The sequence below is a fragment of the Myxocyprinus asiaticus genome, chromosome 16 (assembly GCF_019703515.2).
Source record: "Myxocyprinus asiaticus isolate MX2 ecotype Aquarium Trade chromosome 16, UBuf_Myxa_2, whole genome shotgun sequence".
Classification (NCBI taxonomy): Eukaryota; Metazoa; Chordata; class Actinopteri; order Cypriniformes; family Catostomidae; genus Myxocyprinus; species Myxocyprinus asiaticus.
In genome coordinates, this window is record NC_059359.1 from 5,936,022 (window position 1) to 5,961,465 (window position 25,444).

A 25,444-nucleotide genomic window follows, 5' to 3' on the forward strand; every position below is an offset into this window, starting at 1 on the left:
AACATAGCTTTGTGTGAGGAAGCTATAGAAATTTATGTCATTATTCACTGAAGATCTTGACATCTGCCCTAGTTCTCCTTGGCACGTTCATGAGAGATGTAGCGATGCCTGATTTGTGAAGGAATCCTTCTTTTGAGTTCAGTTAAATCAGCTGATCCAGTTTAAAAATGGCACTGATCAGATCTCAACTCACTGATTGAATGAGTGCGTTTACTTGCACTTTAAATAGGGATGGGATGACATATTCCGAACCAAAAAAATTACGACCATATCAAAATTTTCTACATTGTTTTCTGTCCCTGTGATCATAAATGAAATGACCCATCAAACATCATTATATCTCTATTGCTTGATTTTTACCCCTACTGCACTTTTTCCTACACTGTTTACAGGGTTCTCACAAGGTCTTTGAAGTTCTTAAACTGCTTGAATTTAGCTTTTAGAATGTTTAGTACTGGAATACCTGGAAAACTGCCTTGTTTTGTTGAAAAGTGCTTTAGATTAAAACAGAACATTACTTCCATGTAATGTGTGTTCACCAAGATGAAATCCACACACTCCACTTTCATTGAATGTTGTGTCTTTAATATCCTTTCTGTTCTTTACAGTCAGATAAAAATCAATTATGCGATTGTAGCTTGCCTTTGTCCAGCATGTATACACATTAGTCGGACCACAACTGGCCTCGACGTTATGCGCATGCTCCAAAAAAACAAATGTGTGGCACGACATGTCTAACCCAGAAGTCGAACGCAACACAAAGCAGAGAAGAAGGATAGCAATGAGAACAACACAAAGATATCATGGCAAATGCTAGAAATTTACATTTTTGGACGGATCGGCAGTCTGTAAGCAAGTCACACCTGTGACACATTGATATGCCTCTGATTATTATTCTTTTGTCTTTATTCTGCCCATTGACTAATCCTCTTATCTGTCCGCCATAGTAACACCCATCTTTGCAGTAGCATCTAATGTCTTTATTTAAAAACAAGTATAAAAAATATTTTTCATAATCTTACATGGACTATTTTCACAAATTCCATCATAAAATACAATAAAAAAGCGTAACGCGCAATGGCCATTGTTAACATGCTAGCATTAGTATTAGCGCCATGAATGCATAATGTAAACATAACAAATTACACATTATCTACTCTGCATATATCTTACTTTAAATGATTATTGAGTGGTTATAACAGCTTCTTTTACTTATCTCATGTGGATTCCATTCATAAAATGAGGCAGAAAGCTTGATATTTATAGAATATGCAAATATTGTGTGCATCTCATTGTTGAGAGTTCTTTAAAGCGCTAATATGACACAAAATGTCAACCGGAAACCATCTACGTCACTTCCTAAGCTGATGTATTCCTTCAGCCTCTTCGATTCCACATGGTGTCGTGTATACTTGGACAAAGAGATAAAGACTGTAGCTCGACTGCGCATAAAAACAGCGGTAGCTCGAGTATAACTGTCCATGTAAACATACTGAATGGTCCAGTCGCAGTTGTTTGCAAGTTAACGGTTCGCTGGAGGGTAAGATTATCAGTAAATAATGACTTCAATTTTGTCTTGTTCCTCATACAAAGCTGTCATTTGGCTTTAGAAGACTTTGAATTTAGTGCACATGTCATATGGGCCATTTTTATGATACTTATTATGTTTTTTGTGCTTTGTGGAGCTTGATGGGTGTCACAATGAACTGTCCTGTGTGGAAAAAAGCAGCATAAAGATTCTTCAAAAATTCACCTTTTGTGTTCCACTGAAAAACTAACAGCACAAAAGCTTGGAATGTCATGAATAAACAATGGTACAATTTTGAATTTAAAATGCCTGTTTAGCATGTCACATTGCTGCTTTTTTGCCCCTTGTGTCTTATTTTACTGCTCTCAAACACATGGGCTGAAAAGATATTGCTTGTATATTTGGAAAAATTGCTTTGATTACAGCTGCCACATTTTGATGTGGGTACAAAGTGCATGAAAACTTCCATCATTCATAATAACGTCCATGTCTAAACAAGCAGGAAATCAAAAAAAAGTCTGTGCCTGGTGATTTTAGCTCTGTTCCAAAGCCTTGTTATCTTCTCTACTGCCTACATACAGTAAGCAGCTGCCTTCTAAGGGCCCGTTCATACCAAAGGCGTTTCCGCGTCCATCTGTGCTGTTTTTCAGTTGTTTTTCTATGTAAACATGTGCTTAATGGACGTTTGACCTTTGTGTCACGTCTCACATTTTTTTTAGCGTCTCACGCGGGTGCGCCGTGATTTTTTAGATGTCAAGTTAAAAAGAACTTCAACTTTTAAAAACGCATCTCAAGTGTCCTGTGTTCTGTTATAATCGTTGTGCTGTGTCTCTTTTTTTTTAGCGCAAGAATGTGTTCTGTCTAAACAGCCCCTAACGCTGCATTCTAACATCATGTAACCTCATAAGTGACAGATTTGGAACGTTCAACATAGGCAGCAACTCAGTGTGTCTTACAAATAGCACAACACACACAAAGCACTCGTTAGACTCAGCTCGAAATTGATTTCAGTTGAGTTTAATGTTATCACGTTGCTTAGCTAACAATGTGATACTCTAATAATCATAAATATAATATAAAGAAGTACAATTATTTAAAAATTAGGTTTTATTTGTTGCAGTGCATTTTTGGATGGCCTTTATCTCAAAAAATAAATGTAATGCTACCTTATAATTTGCCAAAAGATGGCATATAAGAAGGCAGCATGATTATGCTTTTTGGAAAAGCCTTCCTGTCGGGAGCGTACCTATGTTGTCTAGCACGGCAGCTCACTAGGTTTTGGATCAAAGAAGATGTGTCATAACACATCACGTGACCTTTGGACCGCAGGGTTTTCTCTAATCCATTTTGCAATTATAATGGGAAACTGTTATTCAATATTGGCCGTTAATATCTGTGTTAGCATATTTTCTGCTGATGCTTTCGAAGCTTGCAAATAAACCATTAGAACATAAGGAAGTTATGTCAAGTGCTACAAAGCACAAAGCTCATTATAATATTAAAAGATAATAAAATAAGATGGTAATGGGTCCCAGAGCTGCCAAAATGCCCATTCTCCTCTTTGAAATTACCTTTTTTATGTGTTAGCTCACTAAGTTCTTCAATTGAGAGAGGGTTTTCTTTTGAGTATCCCTCCTGATGTTGAATTCTCAATTAAATCAGAGGTGGCGTCTAACATTGTAGAGGTCATTTAACTTTTCGGTAGTCTTGCAAATCATTATGATATTAAGATACTCAGGGCGTTTGGTAGTTCTTCTGTATGTGAAAAGGGTATTTAGTGTTGTTTGCTCATACTCATGGTGCTCATACTTTGGATTTCAAGGATTTTAAATAAACCCCTTGGCAAATAATAATTCCTGCACCATTTGTGTTTCGGACATGAATCGTGCGTCTTGTTGAGGAGAGACTTTTGGGTTTTCAGACTTTTGATCATGTAAGCATCAGTTAAAGTGGGTTGACAATTATAAACAAAATAGTAATGTGGTTGTAGAATATGCCATTCTTTTTATTAGTAAAATTGTCATAGAATTGCACTACATATTTTTGGTAAAAAACAAAAAGTTCATTAGAAAATTAGTATATTGCTGAAAATAAATAAATAAATACAAAATCATATTTGAGGCAGGACCAGTGTAAATATTGGCGGGGCAAGTAAAAATCTGAACTACTGGCCCAAAATTAAAAATTACAAAACTGCCACAGCGAGCATCCAAAGTCAACAGTAGCCAGGAAAATCTCCCTTTTGTCATGTCACAATGTGCTGCACAGTGCAATTAAGTATGAGAGAATACAACGTGTTCCACTCAGCGGTAGTCTCCAAATTATGTTGCATAATAACAGTGACCGTGATCATACCATAACAGTAATAGAGGGTTCTTAATGTATGTAATCCTCTTTTAGAAACTCAATGAAGTTAAACGTTGCATACAATCAGTGTTAGCGAGGTGGTTGCTTTGACCCTGATTATGATTCATAGTTTGCAGTGGTTTTGAAAAATGCCAGTGACTATTGTGATGATTGTGGAATTGTGTGGGTTGAGTTCAGAGTAAGTGTTATCATTTAACTTGGTGGTGCAAATCACGTGTTTTATCCATTGTTTTTTCTCTGCAGCTTACCAACTTCGCGTCTGTCAACCTCCCCCACCCGTCACCAATGCAGAGATACTGGCTGAAGATGATGAATTTGAAATAGGTAAAACAATGAAGAACATTTGATGATTATCTGTAGATTTATCATGTGTTGAGACATCATTAAAGAGATGTTTCCAGGGTGCCAGCCTTCACATTGCAGGATATTTGATTTAATGATTATGGACAGATAGACAGACAGATAGACAGACAGATATACATACAGACTAGATAGGTAGATACTGTAGGTAAATTGAATGAAAAACAGACAGACAGACAGACAGATAGATAGATAGAGTGGTAAGAAAACATATGTGAACCCTTTGGAATTAGCTGGTTTTCTGCATTAATTGGTCATAAAATGTGATCTCATCTTCATCAAAGTCAAAAGTATAGACAAAAAAATGTGCTTAAGCTAACAGCACACAAACGATTATAATCTTTCATGTCTTCATTGAACATCCCATTAAACATTCATAATGGAAAAAGGAAGTGGATTTAATAACTGGTTGATCCTCCTTTGGCAGCAATAACCTCAACCAAACGATCTGCACAACGTTAAGAAGGAATTTTGGACCATTCTTCCTTACAGAACTGCTTCAGCTCAGCCATATTCTTAGGATGTCTGGTGTAAACAGCTGTCTTAAGGTCATTCCACATCATCTTTATTGGGTTGGGCTCTGACTGGGCCAATCCAAATGGTGAATTTTCTTTTTTATTGAAGCCATTCTGTAGTGGATTTACTTTGATGTTTTGGGTCATTTTCCTGTTGTATCACCCAACTTCTACTGAGCTTCAGCTGGCGCACAGCCACCCTGACATTATCCTGCAGGAATATATTTTTCTCTCGATGATGGCAAGTGGTCCAGAAGCAGCAAAGCAGCCCATGATGCCCCCTCCACCATACTTCACCATTAGGATTATGTTTTTATGTTGGTTTGTGGTGCCCTTTTGACACCATACGTAATGCTGCGTGTTCTTCCCAAACAATTCAACCTTAGTTTCATCAGTCCAGGAAACATTTTCCCAGTATCACTGTAGAGTGTCAAAATGGTCTTTGACAAACGTCAGGCGTGCAGCAATGTTTTTTTTGGAAAGCAGGGGCTTCCTTCGTGGTGTCCTGCCATGGACACTATGCCTGTTTAATGTTTTCCATAGAGTAGACCCATGTTAACCTTCTTCTTTCAAGTCTTCAACTGTCACTTTAGGGTTCTTTTTTACCTCATTGAGCATTCTGTGGAGTGCCCTTTGAGTCATCTTGGCTGGACGGCCACTTCTAGGGAGAGTAGCCACAGTACTAAATTGTCTCCATTTATAGACAGTTTGTCTAACTGTGGACAGATTAGTATCTAAGCTCTTCAAGATAACTTTGTTACCCTTCCCAACTTTATGCAAAGCAACATTTCTTGATCGTAGGTCTTCTGAGATCTCTTTTTTGCAAGGCATGGTCCACGTCAGCAGACGCTTCTTGTGAATAACAAACTTTGAGTGCTTTTAATAAGTCAAAGTAGCTTTAACCAACATCTCCAATCTTGTTTCATTAATTGGATGCCAGGTTTGCCAACTCCTGCCTCTAATTAGCTTTTGTTGATGTCATTAGCCTAGGGGTTCACATACTTTTTCCAGCCTACACTGTGAATGTTTGAAATATATATTCAATATCTACAAGAACAATGAAATAATTTGTGTGTTATTAATTAAAACAGATTGTGTTTTTCATTATTGTAACTTAGATGAAGATCAAACCAGATTTTAAGACAAATGTATACATAAATGCAGTTTGCCACTATAGATAGATAGATAGATAGATAGATAGATAGATAGACAATATGCACATAAAGGAAATGTTGCACACTTCTAAAACAGTATCCAATTATTATGTTGCACGTGTATTGAGTAATGCATAATTTGAGTGAAAGTCAAGTTATTCACACTAGACGGTTGTCATTTGTCATCATTACTGTCATACATGTGAAAGCAGTCTCACCTTAATTAGCTAATGTGTTGCTGAGTGCTAGTTATAGTGGCAGAGCATAAAAAGCAGAGATCTGTGTGTGTAATTACTCAACAGGAGACATTATGAGGTACCGCTGCCTGCCAGGCTTCATGCTGCTCGGGAGTGAGATCCTGACCTGTCGGCTGGGTGAGCGACTGCAAATGGATGGTGCTCCACCGGTCTGCCAAGGTTAGTTTGGCAGCTCACTCAGCACGCTGTCTCATTTGTGTCTTGTGCTCTTCCTGTTTGTATGTCTCATGATGTTAGCTCTGCCGACAGTTGCTAGTCTCAGTTGAACTAAGAGGAAACCAAATTTGGAGTGTTGGTTTGCAGTGCAAAGGTGACATTGTGCTTAAATTGGTCATAGCATACTTTTTTTTTATGTTGTTGTATTAAAAACATATATTTTTACGCTCATTTTCCACTCTTAGAATTAAAAAGGTAATTTTGGTTTGGTTTCTTTTTAGTGCAATGTCCGGACAACGAGGTACTGTTCGATTCGACTGGCGTGATCCTGAGTCCAGGTTACCCTGACAGTTATCCCAACCTTCAGATGTGCTCCTGGATGATCAATGTAGAGAAGGGCTACAACATCACGTTACACTTTGAACTCTTCCAGACAGAGAAAGAATTTGATATTCTGGAGATCTTTGATGGTGGGTTTGAATTATTCCTCATATTCAGACATCAGCTGACAGAACTGCATCTGTGGCCCTGAATATTGCAGCCATTATTCTTTGCCCCTGTCATAACTCTTTTCTTTTAAATTTTAAATGAAATTTGCAGCCTTGAAATCTGTTTGAGTTGCTTTTTTAGCAGAAAAATATTGGCTAAAAATCTAATTTAGGATCGGCAAACGGCGAAAAGATCCAAGATTCAAGTATTTCTTGATAGCGAGACAATCTGAAATATAATCAGCTTGTTATTAGCTGCTAATTACTTAAGTGCTTGCAATCAGCAGATTACCCTATTACTCATCATTGATTGTACACTCATCAATGGCCGTGGCATTTGAAAAGGCCCTGTGGAACAGAGTGAGAAGCAATATCTGTTTTGAGCACTGTCCTCTGTTGTTTAAAGGGATAATTCTCCCAAAAATGAAAATTCTGTTGTCATTAATACAGGTTGCTCCAAACCTGCAAGAATTTCTTTATTCATGGAACACAAATCGTTTTATATGTGAACACCCCTTTAATTTTGTATAAACATTATACATTATAAGAAGTTTAACATAAAAGTTTGGTTGATTTGTTGCTTCATTTTGCTTTATGTTGCGAACGCCCCTTTAGATGTGCTATCTTCTTATTTTTTATAAACGTTATACATTATAAGACGTTTAACATTCAAGTTTGATTGATTTATTGCTTCAAAACTCTTTATGTGTGAACGCCCCTTTAGATGTGCTTTCTATTTAGTTTTTTGATAAAGTTTATGTGTTTTAAGAAGTTTAACGTTGAAACATCTCCCGTTGACTTAACGTGTTACAATGTCAAAATCCAACCAACCGGCAGTGATCATGTCATTGTAATATTTGAATTGTATGGTGGGCCAAATTACACAAAATCAAATCATTAAAGAAATATTTAAATAAATCTTTAAATACTTAATGAAATCAGAAAAAAACTATAAAATAATAAAATTATCGTTAAATCGCTAAATAAATCAATAAATGTCCCTTGTATTTAATTTTAGCGTTAGTTTGTTTCCATTTTCATTTCAGCATTATTTTTGGGTTGGTTTTTCATTTAAGCGTGAGCTTCATGTATTTTCATTTTCAGGGTTACTTCTATCAGCACGTCACTCAACGACAATGGGCGTCACCTTTTAAAATCAATTTCTCTTTAGTGAATTTATGCATGTTTTTTTTTTTTTTTTCACACCGACTATGGCAATAAGAGATTTGCAGATAAAGTTGCCATCCAAAACACTGACAATCACTTAAGTTTAACCCATACAGAGAATGAAAGGGGAATGTTGAATGAAATAAACGCTGTAAATGACTGTAACATTGGCTTCGGTGTTGAGTCTGTGAGAGGGTCATTATGGAAGAGGATGTCGTACTTTGAAAGGTGAGTGGCTTGCTGATAGAAGTAACCCTGAAAATGAAAAGACACAAAGCTCATGCTTAAATGAAAAATCAACTCAAAGAAAATGAAAACGAAATTGGACTAATGCTAAAATGAAATACAAGGAACATTCATTGATTTATTTAGTGATTTCATGATTAAGTTAATTATTTTATGTATTTTCTTAACCTTTTAACAATCATAATGTATTTAATAATTTATTTAAATATTTAATAATTAATTCATCATATCATTTTAAGTTATTTGGCCCTCCATAGAATTGTGATTGGTCTTTACAGTTTGCAATTCTAAATATTTGTAATGTTTACAACTTTTCAAACCATCATTGTACATAACACTATTCTATTGCTGTTTTGCACTGGTAATTTCTTCTGGAAATATAGTATGTAAATTATTATTTTTTTATTTATTTATTTATTTTTTTTTTTTTTTGTAGGGCCCAATATTTACAGTCAGAGTCTGGCTGTGTTGAGCGGAGATCTTAGCGTGCCCTTCAATATCACCACGACGGGTCACCAGCTGTTTTTACGCTGGTCTTCTGATCACGGCACCAACAAAAAGGGCTTTCGTATCACATACGTGGGTGAGTATCAAAGTATGTATCCCCTGGTAATTCCTTTTCAGTTCTATGTGTGTCTCTCGTGGCCTTTTGTCTGTCTGCCCATGACACCTCCGTCAAGTGTATGTCCATCTGTCCATGTGTTTGTGTCCAAATCTTTGTGTATCTGTTTATAGCCGTGGAGTTGTAAAGTCAGTTAGATATAAAATTTAAAAGTGTAAAAAAAGAGTAAACTAATTTCACAGTGCATTTGAATTTTTTTGTTTGTTTTTTTTTTTATTTATTTTTTTATTTATTTTGAAAAGCAAAATTATAATATATTTGCTTAATTAACAAACATTAGTAACATTAACAAATGTTAAATTAAATGTTTAACAGATTGGTAATGTACCAAAAAAATTTGTCAGAAATATCATGATTATGATATATACACTAATTATAATAAAATGTATAGTAGATATTGTTTCATTAGTAACATTAACATTAATAGCATTATGAAATGTTTAACAGTTTATTAGATAATGTACGTTCAAATAGTTCAAATTATTATTATTATTATGATATACAGTACTGTATACACTAATTATAATTAAATTAAAATATAATATATAATATATATTATATTTCTAATTAGTAATATTATCAAAAATTATTAAATAATGTATAAAAGTCAATTAGTAAAGGGACATTCAAATAGTTAGAAATGTCATGATTATTATGGTATATACACTAATTAGAATGACATTTACAATATATGTTGTTTTATTAGTAACATTAACAAACATTATTAAATTATTTTTAACAGTCTATTGGTTAATGTACATTCAAAAGTTAGTAATATCATCATTATTATGATATATACATTAATTAGAAAAAAAAAAAAATATATATATATATATATATAGTTTCATCAGTAACGTTAACAAACAATATTAATATTACATTCAAATAGTTGAATATCAAATGAATGTCAAAATGAAATTTTGATTCATATATTTTCATATTTATATAAGAATGTACACCAACTACTGATTACTGTTAAACATTATACTGTATAATGTTGGTTAATAATTTTGGATAGTTTACCCAAAAATGAAAATCCTCTCATTATTTACTCACCCATATGTTGTTCCTAATCCAACGTATTTTCTTTCATGGAACACAAAAGGAGATGTTAAGAAAGAATGTTCAGTCCCAGTCACCAGTCACTTTCATCGTACAGCAAAAGGAAAAAAAATGCAATTAAAGTGAACGGTGTATAAGACTTAAATCTCCTTTTCAGTTCTATTGAAGAAATAAAGTTTAGAAAAACATGAGTGAGTAAATTATGACAGAATTTTCATTTTTGGTGACTATTATTGGTGTTGCCAATTATGTATCCCTTATTATAATAATGATAATGATATGTGACGTCAGTAATGTGTAAGTGTTTAACAGTCCGTGCTTTCATGTGTAGCAATGTACTGCAGTACGCCAGACTCTCCGCAGCACGGCTTCGTGGTCAGTCAGACGGGCGGTCACGTCAACAGTGTCGTCCGCTGGGCCTGTGACCGCGGCTACAGACTCATTGGGAAAAATATGGCCGTCTGCAAGAGGACTGAGTTTGGTTATCTGGCCTGGGACTCGTCTGTGCCGGCATGTCAAGGTGTTGTCTTCATTTTTTCTCAAAATCTTAAGAGTATTTCCTTGAGTTGACGGCTGAAGTCAAATTTAAAAAGGTACTTGCAAAGTGCTTTTGTTTGCTTTAACCGTCACTGGCAAAACTCACAGCTCTGTTTCATCCAAAAATGAAAATTCTGTCGTTATCTACTCTTATGCTGTTGTAAACCTGAATGCAATGATTTTTTGGACACGAATGTCATTCAATGTCATTCAGTGTCCACTCGCAGGCATTCAACTGCAAAATGTCAAGGAAAGAGTCACATTATTACAATATTTGAAATGTTTTTCACTTCATTGCCAGATGTGGCCTTTTGTGTTTATTTCAGCCTTTTGGATGTGTCATTGGGATTTAATTATTGTTGCAAGGACGGTTTGTGTCTGGTGCCATAAACATTGATCAGTCAACTCTTTGTTTTCACTAATTAATGCCACTGAATGAGCATCTGCTTTCTGCTTAGCTGTTATTAGCGTTTTATGCAAGCGCCATTGTTATGTTGGATTTATTTGATTAGATTTTTAGCACTCAATAATTGGACATCCCATTACATTTCATTGCCATATTGATGCCGCTTTGAGCAAACTCCAGCACCTTTTCCAAGTGTTTAATTAACAAATTCTGCTATGCTGGCTAATTACAGCCCTGTCTGCTCAGAGTTTACAGTTTAAGACCTTCCATTCCAAGTGGGCACTCGTTAGGGTCAAAACAGAGGTGTGTCATTCCTGTTATGCAGTAACTTTTGAACTCTGTAAGTTTAGTAAATGAATATGCTTGTGTTGCAATTTAAGTAAGAAATTCTGTAACACTTTATTTTAGGGAGCAGAAATTTGACAGTAATTAATGACTAATAATTGGACTTGTAAGGGACTAGTTACAGACTTGTTTAGAATTATAAGGTATTTATCAGGCCTTTGTTTATAGCCTCTTTACGTTAGTTTTTTTCCTAACAATTAACTTATAAGGTAAAAACAAGATACCAATTGCTAGTAAGGTGCAAAATACTTCCTTTATAGGTTCTTTATAGGTTCTCCTATTACACTGTGTGAATGTGCAGCTTACAGTTTAAGTATAAAATAAATATAGAAGGCAGAGACTTTTGCATAGTGTAAATAGCAACAAAAAACATCTTCTTTGCACTAAGTGCAAATAGTGTTAGATGCTTGTTGCACCCCTAATTAAATACTACCATACAGTACAGGAGCATCACTGTGTCCCACAGACACCCTACCCCTAAACCCTAACATTCTCTGCTTTGTTGAAATACTACAGTATATGCATTCTACATGTGTTTTGTATTTATAAGCCGCACACTCACACAGGCTATTGAGAACCTATAAAGGATGCCATTTGCATCATGCTAACTATTGATATGTTTTGTTTTTAGCGAATAAATCCATTGTTATGAAAAAAGCAAATGTAACTGAAAATGTATTGATTACCAAATAAAAATGTTTCTAAAAAAACAAGTTTTTCATCTGAGAAGTTTAGAAGCTCACAGGAGCATGACAAAAATGGCAACATTCACTCCAATAAAAGTATTGAAAGTAAAAGTAATTCATCCCCATGCTTACTTAATTGTGATATTGTGATTAAAGAAAGGTAAGTAATAAAAATTAACTGTAGTATTATGTCCACTATGACAGGACCGGATACAATAAGATATATATTATATGATAATGATACGATGTGATATGAAAAGGAAAGGATATGATGTGATACAATATAATGCGATAGGATATGATACTATACAAAATTATACTATAGGATATGATATGATATGATATGATAGGATAGGATAGGATAGGATACAATACAAAATTATTCAATATGATATAATGCCTCAGGATTATAATACGCTACGATCTGATATAAAATTTTATGATAGAATACAAAAGGATATACATGATACAGTAGGATAAGATAGGATTTATGCGATAGGATAGTATAAGATATGATAGGATACAATACGATATGATACAATAGGATATGACATATGATATGATACTATCCAATGTTTTAGGATAGGATAGGATATGATAGGATACAATACAAAACAATATGCTAGGATATACAGTATATAAAGTATATATGATACAATACAATAAGATATGATATATGATATGACACAATGTGATAGGATATGATATATGATGCAATAAGATAGGATGCAATACAGAATGATACAATGCCATAAGATATGATACACTATGATACCATCGGTTAGGACATTTTTTGACAGGATATGAGAGGATACACATGAAAAGATAAGATAGGATATGATATGATGTGATATGCACGATAGGATGAGATTTGATGGGATATGATAATAGATGATGTAATAGGATTTGATATGATATGATAGAATGCAAGAGGATATGACACAAAACATTACGATACGATGGGATAGGATAGGATAGGATAGAATCTATATGATAAGATACAGTAGGATATGATATGTGACGATAAGATACAATGCAATGGGATATGATACGATACACTAGGATAGGATAGAATGTGATAGGATTGGATATATACAATACGATACAATAAGATATGATGTGATACGATGCTATATAATACGATAGGATATAATACTATATGATAGGATACAATACCAAATGATACAATAGGATATGAAACGATACAGTATAATAGAGTGCCATAGGATATGATACACTATGATACGATCAGATAGGACATTTTATGATAGGATACAATAGGATATATAGGATAAGATAAGAAATTTAGGGATGCACCGATCCCGCTCTGATACTGAAGCTTTTAGACGAATTGGGTATCGGTCCGACGAGCCCGATCCAAATCCAATACTGTGTGTTAGTCATGTTCGTTCCTGTCAAGCTCCAAAAATGACATAAAAGAACCATAAAAACACCACTGAAGTAGTTCATATGACTCGTGCATTTTATTCAAAGCTCTGTGAATCACAAAAGGCTGTGTTTAATAAGTAAATATATAGTATGCATGTGCAGCGCCAGTGTGAAATTGAATGGCGCTGCTCTGTTTACACACACACTCGCAGCTGTTTAGCCTTCACGCGTTGCACAACATTTGAGCGCTACTCACGAACAACATCTCAGATGTAGATGCTCAATAGTTCGGTTCACTTATAATATGCATTTAGAATGGCGCCGTAGGTGCATTTTACCAGAATTTGAATAAGAAGCGAATTAAACTACTGTGAACTTGCCTACAAACAAACACATACAGGACTTCCTGGAGATTTCAGAATGTCAAAATAAAAGCCTGAGGGTTTTAAAGATAAAGGTGCACGATTTAAATATATTACTGTTGTATTTAAAATTGTAAAAGTCAGTAATAATAATAATAATTTATTATTATTATTATTTGTTTACAAATTATAACAATATTTAAGTTGAATGGGTTCCAAAAAATAACTGAATGAAAAGTGAACTGATATCTTACAACTAAATTGAACAAAAAAGAGATCTGAATCCCAGATACAAGTTGAATGTGTTTTTTTTTTTGTTTTTTTTAAACTGCCTTCTTTTCTACTGAACACTAGAATTACTGTTAATTTTGCTGCAGCATTATCCAGTAGACTAGTTAACAATAAAGTTTTTCTTAATAGTTTGTACATTTATATTGAAATAATGTGTAGTTAAAGGTTTGTGTTTCTTTACATATAATTAGCATCACTCAGTGAGGTATAGATATTCTAAACTGATTATGAAAAAACAACACTGGTATCAGATCGGTATCGGCCGATACTGAGATTTCAGATATCGGAATCGGATCGGAAGAGGAAAAACTGGTATCGGTGCATCCCTAGTTATGATATGATACGATAAAATGCAATAGGACATGATATGATACAATACGCTATAATATGATACAATAAGATACAATAGGATATGGTTTATGATATGATACAGTTTGATAGGAAAGGATACGATACGCCACAATAGGATAGGATAAGATAGGATAGGATATACTACAATACGATACAAAAGATATAAGATACGATACAATGTGATATGATATGATGCGATTCACTACGATAGGATAAGATATGATACGATAGTACTTCAGACTAGTTTTCAGATTAGTTTTATTGGCCAGGTAAGATTTCATTATGAGGAATTAGACTTGGCAGTTGCTAAAGAAGTGCATACATACAATGTACATATGTAAATACAAAACAAACAGGAAAGAAAAAAAAAACTTTAAATACAAAAAGTACAACACAATAACTACTAATACATGCAAATAAAGAATGAGAATGAATGGTAACAGAGATGTGCAACAGTATGTGGCATATAAACAGTTACATCAGTAAGGATGTGTGTTCTGTGTAGGGACAGTCTAGTGTAGGTTTGTATGTACAGATATATACTATTTAGGGGTGTACAGTGGAGCCATTATCTTTATTTATATCTGTATCTGTTCATATGACAAAATTATCTGTATCTGTCTCTGTATTCGGACAGAACCTGGTATGGGCGGGGCTTAAACCGAAAGTGCATCAAACCTACATGAAACGCCCATTTTTAAGTATTACTCTTACATTTATAGTTTATATTAATAAAATAAGCAGGCTCGTATTCTTTCCATGGAACACAAAAGGTGAATTTTTGAAGAAAACCCTGGCCACTATTGTCTATATGTCAAAAGGACAAAAAAGCAAAATAGAAGTAGTCTATATGACTCATATACTGTACATCAGAGACTATTTAGCAGAGACGGGCCACTTTTATTCAAATGAATGGGAGAAATTGGAATACCCAATGGTCAAAAGATATAGAAAGGAAAAAGAGCCAGTCACCTTTTAGGTACAGACATATCTTGTCAATCCATTTATTTTTATTTTTTTCGCATTATCTGAGGTAAAGAAGCACAATTTGTGATTCCAGTGTTGTCAGATTATAAAAACTATTATTTTTTAAATTTTTTATTTATTTATTTTTCTTACCAGATGAAGCTGAATTTGTAGGCTACATTGACTGTGGAATATTTTGTGGTTTCTCCTGGTATTTCAGATATTAATCTCTGCATGAAACAGAATTTTGTATAACAACAATATTCTGGAGGCAAGAGGTGTCAAGCAAAATGTGAAATGTCAAGCACACATTTTTGCAGTGGATAATAAATACAAATTCAAACATTAAAAGAAATTGAAATAAAATCAATAACCTACAAACAGGTGAAAGTCCTGTACATCTATCAGGAATTTTTACAATAGAATACCATTATTTAGTTAAATAATAATAATAATAATAATAATAATAATAATGTTTCATTTATAAAGCATCTTACCAGAGTTCAAGAACACTTAACATTTTCAAATTTAGCATAGTTTAAAGAAGAAGAAGAAGAAGAAGAAAAGCATGTTTCAGTTTCTTCGTTTTACATAAGGAGGAATATTTCAAATAGATGACTACTCTTTGGAGCATTTAAAACTTTATGGAGCATTTGAACTTTTTAACCAGTTAATTACCTTAATCGCTGATGTGAATATAAATGTGGTCAACTTTAAGAGACAGATAGACCAGCTGCAATGTGAAACCATCACTTCAGGTCAGGAATTTCACATCACGCTCAGGTTTAGGCTATAAATAAATACATGAGAATCACGTGTGAATCGTGTGCTACATTAACATAGACATTTCAAGAAGTGGAAAGTGGATATGATGTTGTATCTTAGTTAATGTTACACTTGATAAGCTCGAGACTGCGCCCATCCGATCTGAAATCACAACGTGTGCATTTTCATTCAAAAGGTTTACATGTTAGAAATATTGGCTGCACAGATTCATAAATTCGTTGTTATTTTGTATATGTTTATTTAAAATGTCACTTTATCCTTGTGCTTTTTGGATAGTCAGTCAAATGAATATTTTTATATATTATTCTGATTAATCCGTTATTCATTTTGAAGTCATTATCCGTGCCTTTCCGAATAAGGTATTCGGCTTCATGAAAACAGTGCAGAGCAATAATGTTCTTAGGAGTTCATTAAGGACACAGCTCTAGGGAAGAAACTGTCCATATGTCTTGTTGTTTTAATTTTAATGGTTCTGTATCTCATTTCTGATGGAAGAGGCTGGAAGATACAGTGAGCAGGATGTGAAGGGTCATCAGTTATTCTGATTGCTCTCTTTTTGCGGGTGTTGTACAGATCTTGGATAGAGGAAAGACTACAGCCAATGATCTTTTCAGCTGTTCTGATGATGTGCTGAAATTTCCTCCTCTCACATGTGGTGATTGATCCAAACCACACAGTGAAAGATGAAGTGAGGACGGACTCTATAATGGCTGTGTAGAACTGTTTCATCAGTGCTTGTGGAAGATTAAACTTTTTTAGCTGCCGCAAGAAGTACATCCTTTGCTGTGCTTTCTTGATGATTGAGGTGGTGTTATTGCCACATTTTAGATCTTGTGATATTATAGTCCCTAAAAATGTGAAGGATTTTACGACTGTTACAGATGAGCCATTGATGACTAGAGGAAGTAGAAGTGGAGGTGATCCACTGTCCACAGTAAATTCCAATGTCTTTAGTGTGTTCAGCTCTAGGTTGTTAGACCTGCACCGGGACACCAGACGTTTCACCTCCTATCTGTATGCAGTCTCATCGCTATTCCTTATAAGGCCGATGAGCGTTGTATCATCTGCAAATTTTAGGAGCTTTACGGAGGTGTCCTTAGAAGTGCAGTCGTTGGTGTATATGAGTATAACAATGAGGAGCCCTGTGGTGCACCAGTGTTGAGTTTTAGAGAATTAGAGTTGTGTTTGTCCAGTACACACTGCGTCCTATTTTTCAGGAAGTCAGTGATCCACTGACATATGGAGTCTGGCACAGCCAGCTGGGAAAGCTTGGTTTGCAAAAGCTCAGGAATGCTTTTTGTTAAAAGCAGAACTAAAGTCCCAATACAGAATCCTGATGTATGATCCTGTACAGTCCAGATGCTGTAGAATGTAATGTAGACTCATGTTCACAACACCCTCAGCAGACCTTTTGTCTCTGCAGGCAAACTGCAAGGATTCCTTCCAGGGTTTTGTGATGGTTTTAAGATAGCCAAGTACAAGTGTTTCAAAGGTTTTCATTATCACGGATGTCAAAGAGACTGGCCTGTAGTCGCTTAGACAAGATACCGTTTTCGTTTTTGGTACTGGAACAACGAGCTCTTAAAACAGACAGGAATTGAGAACAGGGCCAGAGACTGATTGAATATGTCGGTGAAGAGTGGGGCTAGTTGGTCTGCGCAGTGCTTCAGTCAGGCAGGAGAAACAGAGTCAGGTCCAGGTGCTTTTTCAGTTTTGAGTTTGCGTTAACATCTTGTTCACAGAAAGTTAATGGTGTTCGTGTTGGGGAATCGGCTATTATCTCACAGACCTCTATGAGGTGTGGATGACTATTAGTGGGGTGAGGTGGCTTTGGTCTTTCAAATCTGCAGTAGAAAGTGTTAAGGTCATTGGTTAATTGATGGTTGTTCAGGGTACAGTTTATTTTCTTTTTGTAGCTTGTGATTCCTTTTAAGTCTTTATAGACGGATGATGGATTGTTGGCTGATAACTGGTTTGTCAGCTTTTCAGAGTACCTTTTCCTGGCTGCTCTGATTCCCTTCTCCAACTTGTATTTAGCCTTTCTGAAGAAGCCTTTATTTCCGCTTCTGTATGCCTGTTCTTTATCTTGCCATAGTTACCTCAATTCTGGTGTGAACCATGGTTGTCATTATTATATTTGACACATGTTTTTGTCTGAACAAATTTTAAGACATATATTATGGAGCTATGAAAATGTTCTGCTTAGTAGGAATGAGCCAGGTAAACTGAGAGTGTCCAGGATGTGGACATAAAGTGGAGAGAATTGAAGTGAAGGCACTCTGAGGGAATTCAATAAAGACATTGACCTAACCTCCCCTCACTCGCTGGATAACTAGTGTAGGTCTGTGTGTGCACCAGTGCTTAGGTTGAATTATTTGCATAAAATGCTTATGCAGATAGGTTAACGAGGAAACTGATATGAACAAACTGCAGTTTATAGGGAAGTGTTTGCATTGGAGTTTCTTGAATGTTTCTTTCCTTCCATCTGGCATGAGACTACTGCTAGAATACGAAGAGTGAAGATAGAATAAAGTGCCATTTTATTGTCCTACATTTGGTCATCTTCAATGTTTCTATTCCCTGCAATAAAGTTCTAGTCTTTACCTACAGGGATAGTTCAGTTAAAAATGAAAACTGTCATTTACTCACCCTCATGTTGTTTTAAACCCGTATTCTTTCCATGGAACACAAAAGGTGAATTTTTGAAGAAAATCCTGGCCGCTTTTGTCTATATGTCAAAAGGACAAAAAAGCAAAATAGAAGTAGTCTATATGACTCATATACTGTACATCAGAGACTATTTAGCAGAGACGGGCCACTTTTATTCAAATGAATGGGAGAAATTGGAATGCCCAATGGTCAAAAGATATAGAAAGGAAGTTCCACTTTACAGGTAAAAGAGCCAATCACCTTTTAGGGACAGACATACAGGTATCTTGTCAGTCCATTTATTTTTATTTTTTTCACATTATCTGAGCTAAAGAAGCACAATTTGTGATTCCAGTGTTGTCAGATTTTATAGCTGATATAAAATAAGTTCTTTGATCATAATCTTGACCAACAATTTTAGAGATTTCTGTGTTTCCCCATTCAAGTAGATAGGAGCTGCACTGTCATGACTGGAAATAGCTTCCTGAGAGTGTTCCAAAGATGGCAGACAGTGGACTGACTTGCTAGAAAGACTTTGTATAAATGCACAATACAATAGCTTCATGTAAGGAACACACCAAAATTCGTCATACAATTTTACATCTTCCCCTTCACATTTGGCGTCCATCAATGGTTTTGTACCATTTTTGAATCTGAATGTGAACACAAATGTGATTTCAGAACTTTGTCTGAGGGGAAGTTATCAGTCTTGATGGCTACACAAAGCCAACGTAAGACTTTAAAAGATTTGAAATATAGCACATGGACCACTTTTATGGTACATGTATAGTGTTTTTTGGAGCCTGACAGCTGTGGTCACTCTGAACTGTTGTTTTAAAGAAAAAAGCTATGTGAAGATTCTTCAAAATTCTCCTTTTGTGCTTCACAAATAACAGCATGTGTTTGAAATGACATAATTTTCATGTTTGAGTGCAATATTAATTTAAGAACCATTTCGTAAATATAATTATATTTCTTGTTGGTTTTGATGTACATTCAAGCTCATCAGCATATCTTTTCTAGCCATATCCTGTGGGACCCCAGTGGCCCCTGCGAACGGAGGCGTGCTGACTGCTGATTATTCAGCAGGAACACGAGCCACATACTTCTGTAATGATGGCTTCCGACTCTCCTCTAAAGAGGTGACCAGCACTGTGTGTCAGGCTGACGGCACATGGAGTAACCACAATAAAATCCCTCGCTGTACAGGTGAGAGCAGATGCCACGTGCACTAAAACAACTGATTTTAGATTGTCTTGTTAAATCTAAAAGTTGTGTCATGTGGCTTTTAATCCATATTTCTTAGCTTGATGTGATCTATATGTTACTAGTGTGAACTATGCTGGTACATACTGTAGATATCATTTACTTACAGAAGTCTCAAAGATACAGTAGCAAAAACAGCCTGCTTAAGTCTAAATCTCAGAAAAAGGATGGAAAATGGTTTTGATGCAAGAAACCTTGGACTACAAAAGTGTTGAATATGTCTGTTGCTAAACTGTCATGCTACTGATTTTCTCCCAGTGGTGGTGTGTCCAAGTATCGGCTCTTTCACGTTGGATCATGGCAAATGGAGGATCGTCAATGGCTCTCGTTACGAATACGGCACTAAAGTGGCCTTTACCTGTAACCCTGGCTACTACCGCCTTGGCCCTGCCCACATTCACTGTACATCCAATGGGACATGGAGCTGGAGAAATGAACGACCTCGCTGCAAGAGTGAGTTATGCACTTTATTTGTTAATTGCTACTCAAAAAAAGAATGCTATTCGAACTGTGACATACACAAATCCCAGACCTTGTTAAGTGGGCCAGTTTTTAAGGTCATCCTGTGCAGACAGCAAGACTAATGATGTTGTCGATTTAGTGCTGAAGTGTAAAGATTAGCAGTATATGTGTGACTTGAGGACAGAGACACTCATCGACAAGCCCAGATGGAATCTGCACTTTTTTCACATTTTCTATGTTAATTTTATGGGGAAATCTGCAGAATTCTGCAGAATGGATTTAAACATGGTAAAAATGTGTTAAGTGGAACTGAGAGTACTATAGGCCTACTCTTTGGTAGCAGAAAGCATTATATATATATATATATATATACAGGTGCATCTCAATAAATTAGAATGTCATGGAAAAGTTCATTTATTTCAGTAATTCAACTCAAATTGTGAAACTCGTGTATTAAATAAATTCAATGCACACAGACTGAAGTAGTTTAAGTCTTTGGTTCTTTTAATTGTGATGATTTTGGCTCACATTTAACAAAAACCCACCAATTCACTATCTCAAAAAATTAGAATATGGTGACATGCCAATCAGCTAATCGACTCAAAACACCTGCAAAGGTTTCCTGAGCCTTCAAAATGGTCTCTCAGTTTGGTTCACTAGGCTACACAATCTACTGATCTGACAGTTGCCCAGAAGACAATCAATGACACCCTTCACAAGGAGGGTAAGCCACAAACATTCATTGCCAAAGAAGCTGGCTGTTCACAGAGTGCTGTATCCAAGCATGTTAACAGAAAGTTGAGTGGAAGGAAAAAGTGTGGAAGAACAAGATGCACAACCAACCGAGAGAACCGCAGCCTTATGAGGATTGTCAAGCAAAATCGATTCAAGAATTTGGGTGAACTTCACAAGGAATGGACTGAGGCTGGGGTCAAGGCATCAAGAGCCACCACACACAGACGTGTCAAGGAATTTGGCTACAGTTGTCGTATTCCTCTTGTTAAGCCACTCCTGAACCACAGACAACGTCAGAGGCGTCTTACCTGGGCTAAGGAGAAGAAGAACTGGACTGTTGCCCAGTGGTCCAAAGTCCTCTTTTCAGATGAGAGCAAGTTTTGTATTTCATTTGGAAACCAAGGTCCTAGAGTCTGGAGGAAGGGTGGAGAAGCTCATAGCCCAAGTTGCTTGAAGTCCAGTGTTAAGTTTCCACAGTCTGTGATGATTTGGGGTGCAATGTCATCTGCTGGTGTTGGTCCATTGTGTTTTTTGAAAACCAAAGTCACTGCACCCGTTTACCAAGAAATATTGGAGCACTTCATGCTTCCTTCTGCTGACCAGCTTTTTAAAGATGCTGATTTCATTTTCCAGCAGGATTTGGCACCTGCCCACACTGCCAAAAGCACCAAAAGTTGGTTAAATGACCATGGTGTTGGTGTGCTTGACTGGCCAGCAAACTCACCAGACCTGAACCCCATAGAGAATCTATGGGGTATTGTCAAGAGGAAAATGAGAAACAAGAGACCAAAAAATGCAGATGAGCTGAAGGCCACTGTCAAAGCAACCTGGGCTTCCATACCACCTCAGCAGTGCCACAAACTGATCACCTCCATGCCACGCTGAATTGAGGCAGTAATTAAAGCAAAAGGAGCCCCTACCAAGTATTGAGTACATATACAGTAAATGAACATACTTTCCAGAAGGCCAACAATTCACTAAAAATGTTTTTTTATTGGTCTTATGATGTATTCTAATTTTTTGAGATAGTGAATTGGTGGGTTTTTGTTAAATGTGAGCCAAAATCATCACAATTAAAAGAACCAAAGACTTAAACTACTTCAGTCTGTGTGCATTGAATTTATTTAATACACGAGTTTAACAATTTGAGTTGAATTACTGAAATAAATGAACTTTTCCACGACATTCTAATTTATTGAGATGCACCTGTATATATATATATATATATATATATATATATATATATATATATATATATATATATATATATATATTAGGGCTGTCAAACGATTACAATATTTAATCACGATTAATCATAATTTCTTTTGTAATTAATCACGATTAATTGCAGTATCTTTATAAATATGAGTGGACAAAATATGCTTCATGCACATGTATTTTTCAGTCATCCACACAAAACCTACCCCACCAACAAAAAATGAATACAACACAACTCAATTCAAATTGTGTAAGTTATATGATATTCAAGGACCCGGTAGCAGTTGTGGAACACAAACGGTTGCCTCGTGCTCGCACGTTCACTTCGCGCTCGCTCCGGGCCTCTCAACTTTTGCCTCATGCTGGCACAGCGTCTCACAGTGCAAGGCTGGTGTTCAAATGGCAGCTGTTTTGCCGCTGCAATCATGTTACAAATCTCCGAGCTCTATCTGTGCTTTGCGGGCATGTTCGTTCTGCTGTTGTGCTACATTGATAAAATGCTTGGCGCAGATATCAGCATAATGTCTCCCACCATCTGTTTTCCCGACGGTCAATGCATGTGACATTTGCGCAAATTGACTCGCTTCTCATGAATTATGTGTTGTGTCAAAGTCTGTTCCCCCTATGTTTCCCCGGTTAGTGTTCCCCTTAGCGGCATTAAACATTAAACATAGGGGAAACAGACTTCGACAAAGAGGAAACATAGAGGGAACAGACTTCGACAAAGAGGAAACATAGAGGGAATAGACTTCAACAAAGAGGAAACAGACTTTGACAAAGAGGAAACATAGAGGGAATAGACTTCAACAAAGAGGAAACAGACTTCGACAAAGAGGAAACATAGAGGGAATAGACTTCAACAAAGGGTAAACAGACTTCAACAAAGAGGAAACAGACTTCAACAAAGAGGAAACATAGAGGGAATAGACTTCAACAAAGGGTAAACAGACTTCGACAAAGAGGAAACAGACTTCAGCAAAGAGGAAACATAGAAGGAATAGACTTCAACAAAGAGGAAACAGACTTCAGCAAAGAGGAAACATAGAGGGAATAGACTTCAACAAAGAGGAAACAGACTTCGACAAAGAGGAAACATAGAGAGAACAGACTTCAACAAAGGGGGAACAGACTTCGACAAAGAGGAAACATAGGGGGAACAGACTTCAACAAAGGGTAAACAGACTTCGACAAAGAGGAAACAGACTTCAACAAAGAGGAAACATAGAGAGAACAGACTTCAACAAAGGGGGAACAGACTTCGACACAATCCCCTATGTTTCCCCGGTTACTGTTCCCCTTATTGCCGTTAAATATTAAACATAAGGGGTGACGCACTAGTTCAACACTAACCTAAGAGGAAACATAGGGGGAACAGACTTCGACAGCACCGTTAAAAATTAAACCTAGACGGAACAGACTGTTCCCCCTGTGTTTAATATTTAACGGCACTAAGGGAACACTAACGGCAAACATTGGGGGAACAGATTTCGACACAACACTACGGTTTATTAAAAGGGTCATATTACGCATTAACGGTGTTAAAAAATATATATATACTGTATATTTATAAATATGAATTTTTGTGTCACTATTATAAAGAAGTTTTCTTAGAGTTACTCCATTTGACATGAACAAAATGTACATTTTCATAAAAATGTCAAAATATAGATTTAAAAAAAAAAAACTACTCATGCAGTAATGAGGGTCTAAAGAGGTCCTCTCTGTTTTGTTTTTTTTTTTTGGGGGGGGGGGGGGGGGGGTATTTTTTGTCACTTGACAAAAGAATGGCTACCTACATGTTGGCTAAACATAACTTAATTAAATTTACTGGTAACACTTTACAATAAGATTCCATTCGTTAACATTATTTAATGAATTAGGTAGCATGAACTAATAATAACAATGTTAGTTTTTAGTTAGAATGTTATTTAATAAAAATGCAATTGTTCATTGTTATTTCATGTTACTTCATAGTGCATTAACTTATCTTAACATAAACATCTTTTGATTTAAAAAAAATTATATATATATATATATATATATTACTATATGTTGAAATTAACATTAACCAAGATGAATAAATACTGTAAAAGTATTGTTCATTGTTAGTTCATGTTAACTGATGTCGTTAAGTAATGTTAACAAATAGAATCGTATTGTAAAGTGTAACCGGCTTATTTTATTTTATTATTACTGTCTCTGGTCGTGTTTTACTTTAAGGCCCAGAAAAAATATCAAAATGATGTTGAACTCAGAAAAAAAATAAATAAATAAATAAAAAAAAAAACCTGTTCATCATTGTAGAGTTGTGTTCAAGTAATTGTTTTCTGTGAATTGCATTTTTTATGTATTTTTGAATAACTGTGTTTTTACGAGATGAATGCACATATATTAAATGCCACCACAATGTCGTAATCACCAGTGAGAAACTCTTAATGTTCTCTGATCCCAGAGGAAAGATAACTGGTTCTGACCACACATTTTTGTGAAAAATAAACATTATTTTCTGTAAAATTCTCTAGTATTTTGAAGAAGAAGAAGAAGAAGAAGAAGAAGAAGAAGAAAAAGAAAAAAATCACTGACTAAATGAGGCAGGAAACCTGAGCAAACCCAGTTGCGTATGTGTAACCACCGCAGTCATTCATCGGCAGGTGTTGTCCTCAGATGGTTGAGTTCCCAATGTTGTGCAGAGAACAATCGTCTGTCGTAACTACAGCAATGATGAATGTGTGGAATGCCTTCCATATGAGAGCCACAATCTAAACATTACAGGCACTTTATGACTGATGGGATATGACACAAGAGTGAACTCAGTGCCGTGGCAATTTAAAAAAAAAAACAACAACAATCAGATGGAAAATGATGAGAATTTGAAAATGATGAAATAATGATGCTGCTGTAGTATTCTAGCACAGGCAAACACTCTGTGGTACATCCAGAACTGTGTTTCATGTGTATATAATACAGTATATCCCTGATCTCCTAAAACATTCACTTCCTATCTGTGATTCCAGGTGCTTTTATTTGACTCATATGCTGATCATGCTGTGTTCCATTCAATGTCCGATGTGGG

The 25,444-nt window shown here is 35.7% G+C and overlaps 1 protein-coding gene across 1 annotated transcript in view; it reads left to right on the top strand.

Annotated features, from left to right (window-relative positions):
- The window catches only part of csmd3a (CUB and Sushi multiple domains 3a), a 437,506-nt gene that overhangs the window by 313,325 nt on the left and 98,737 nt on the right, over window positions 1-25,444 (top strand). The window contains exons 46-52 of the mRNA XM_051721095.1: window positions 4,139-4,219; window positions 6,227-6,340; window positions 6,619-6,807; window positions 8,675-8,833; window positions 10,254-10,442; window positions 19,714-19,899; window positions 20,215-20,409. Coding sequence (XP_051577055.1) covers window positions 4,139-4,219; window positions 6,227-6,340; window positions 6,619-6,807; window positions 8,675-8,833; window positions 10,254-10,442; window positions 19,714-19,899; window positions 20,215-20,409 — 1,113 coding nt within the window. The remainder of the gene's footprint in view (window positions 1-4,138; window positions 4,220-6,226; window positions 6,341-6,618; window positions 6,808-8,674; window positions 8,834-10,253; window positions 10,443-19,713; window positions 19,900-20,214; window positions 20,410-25,444) is intronic.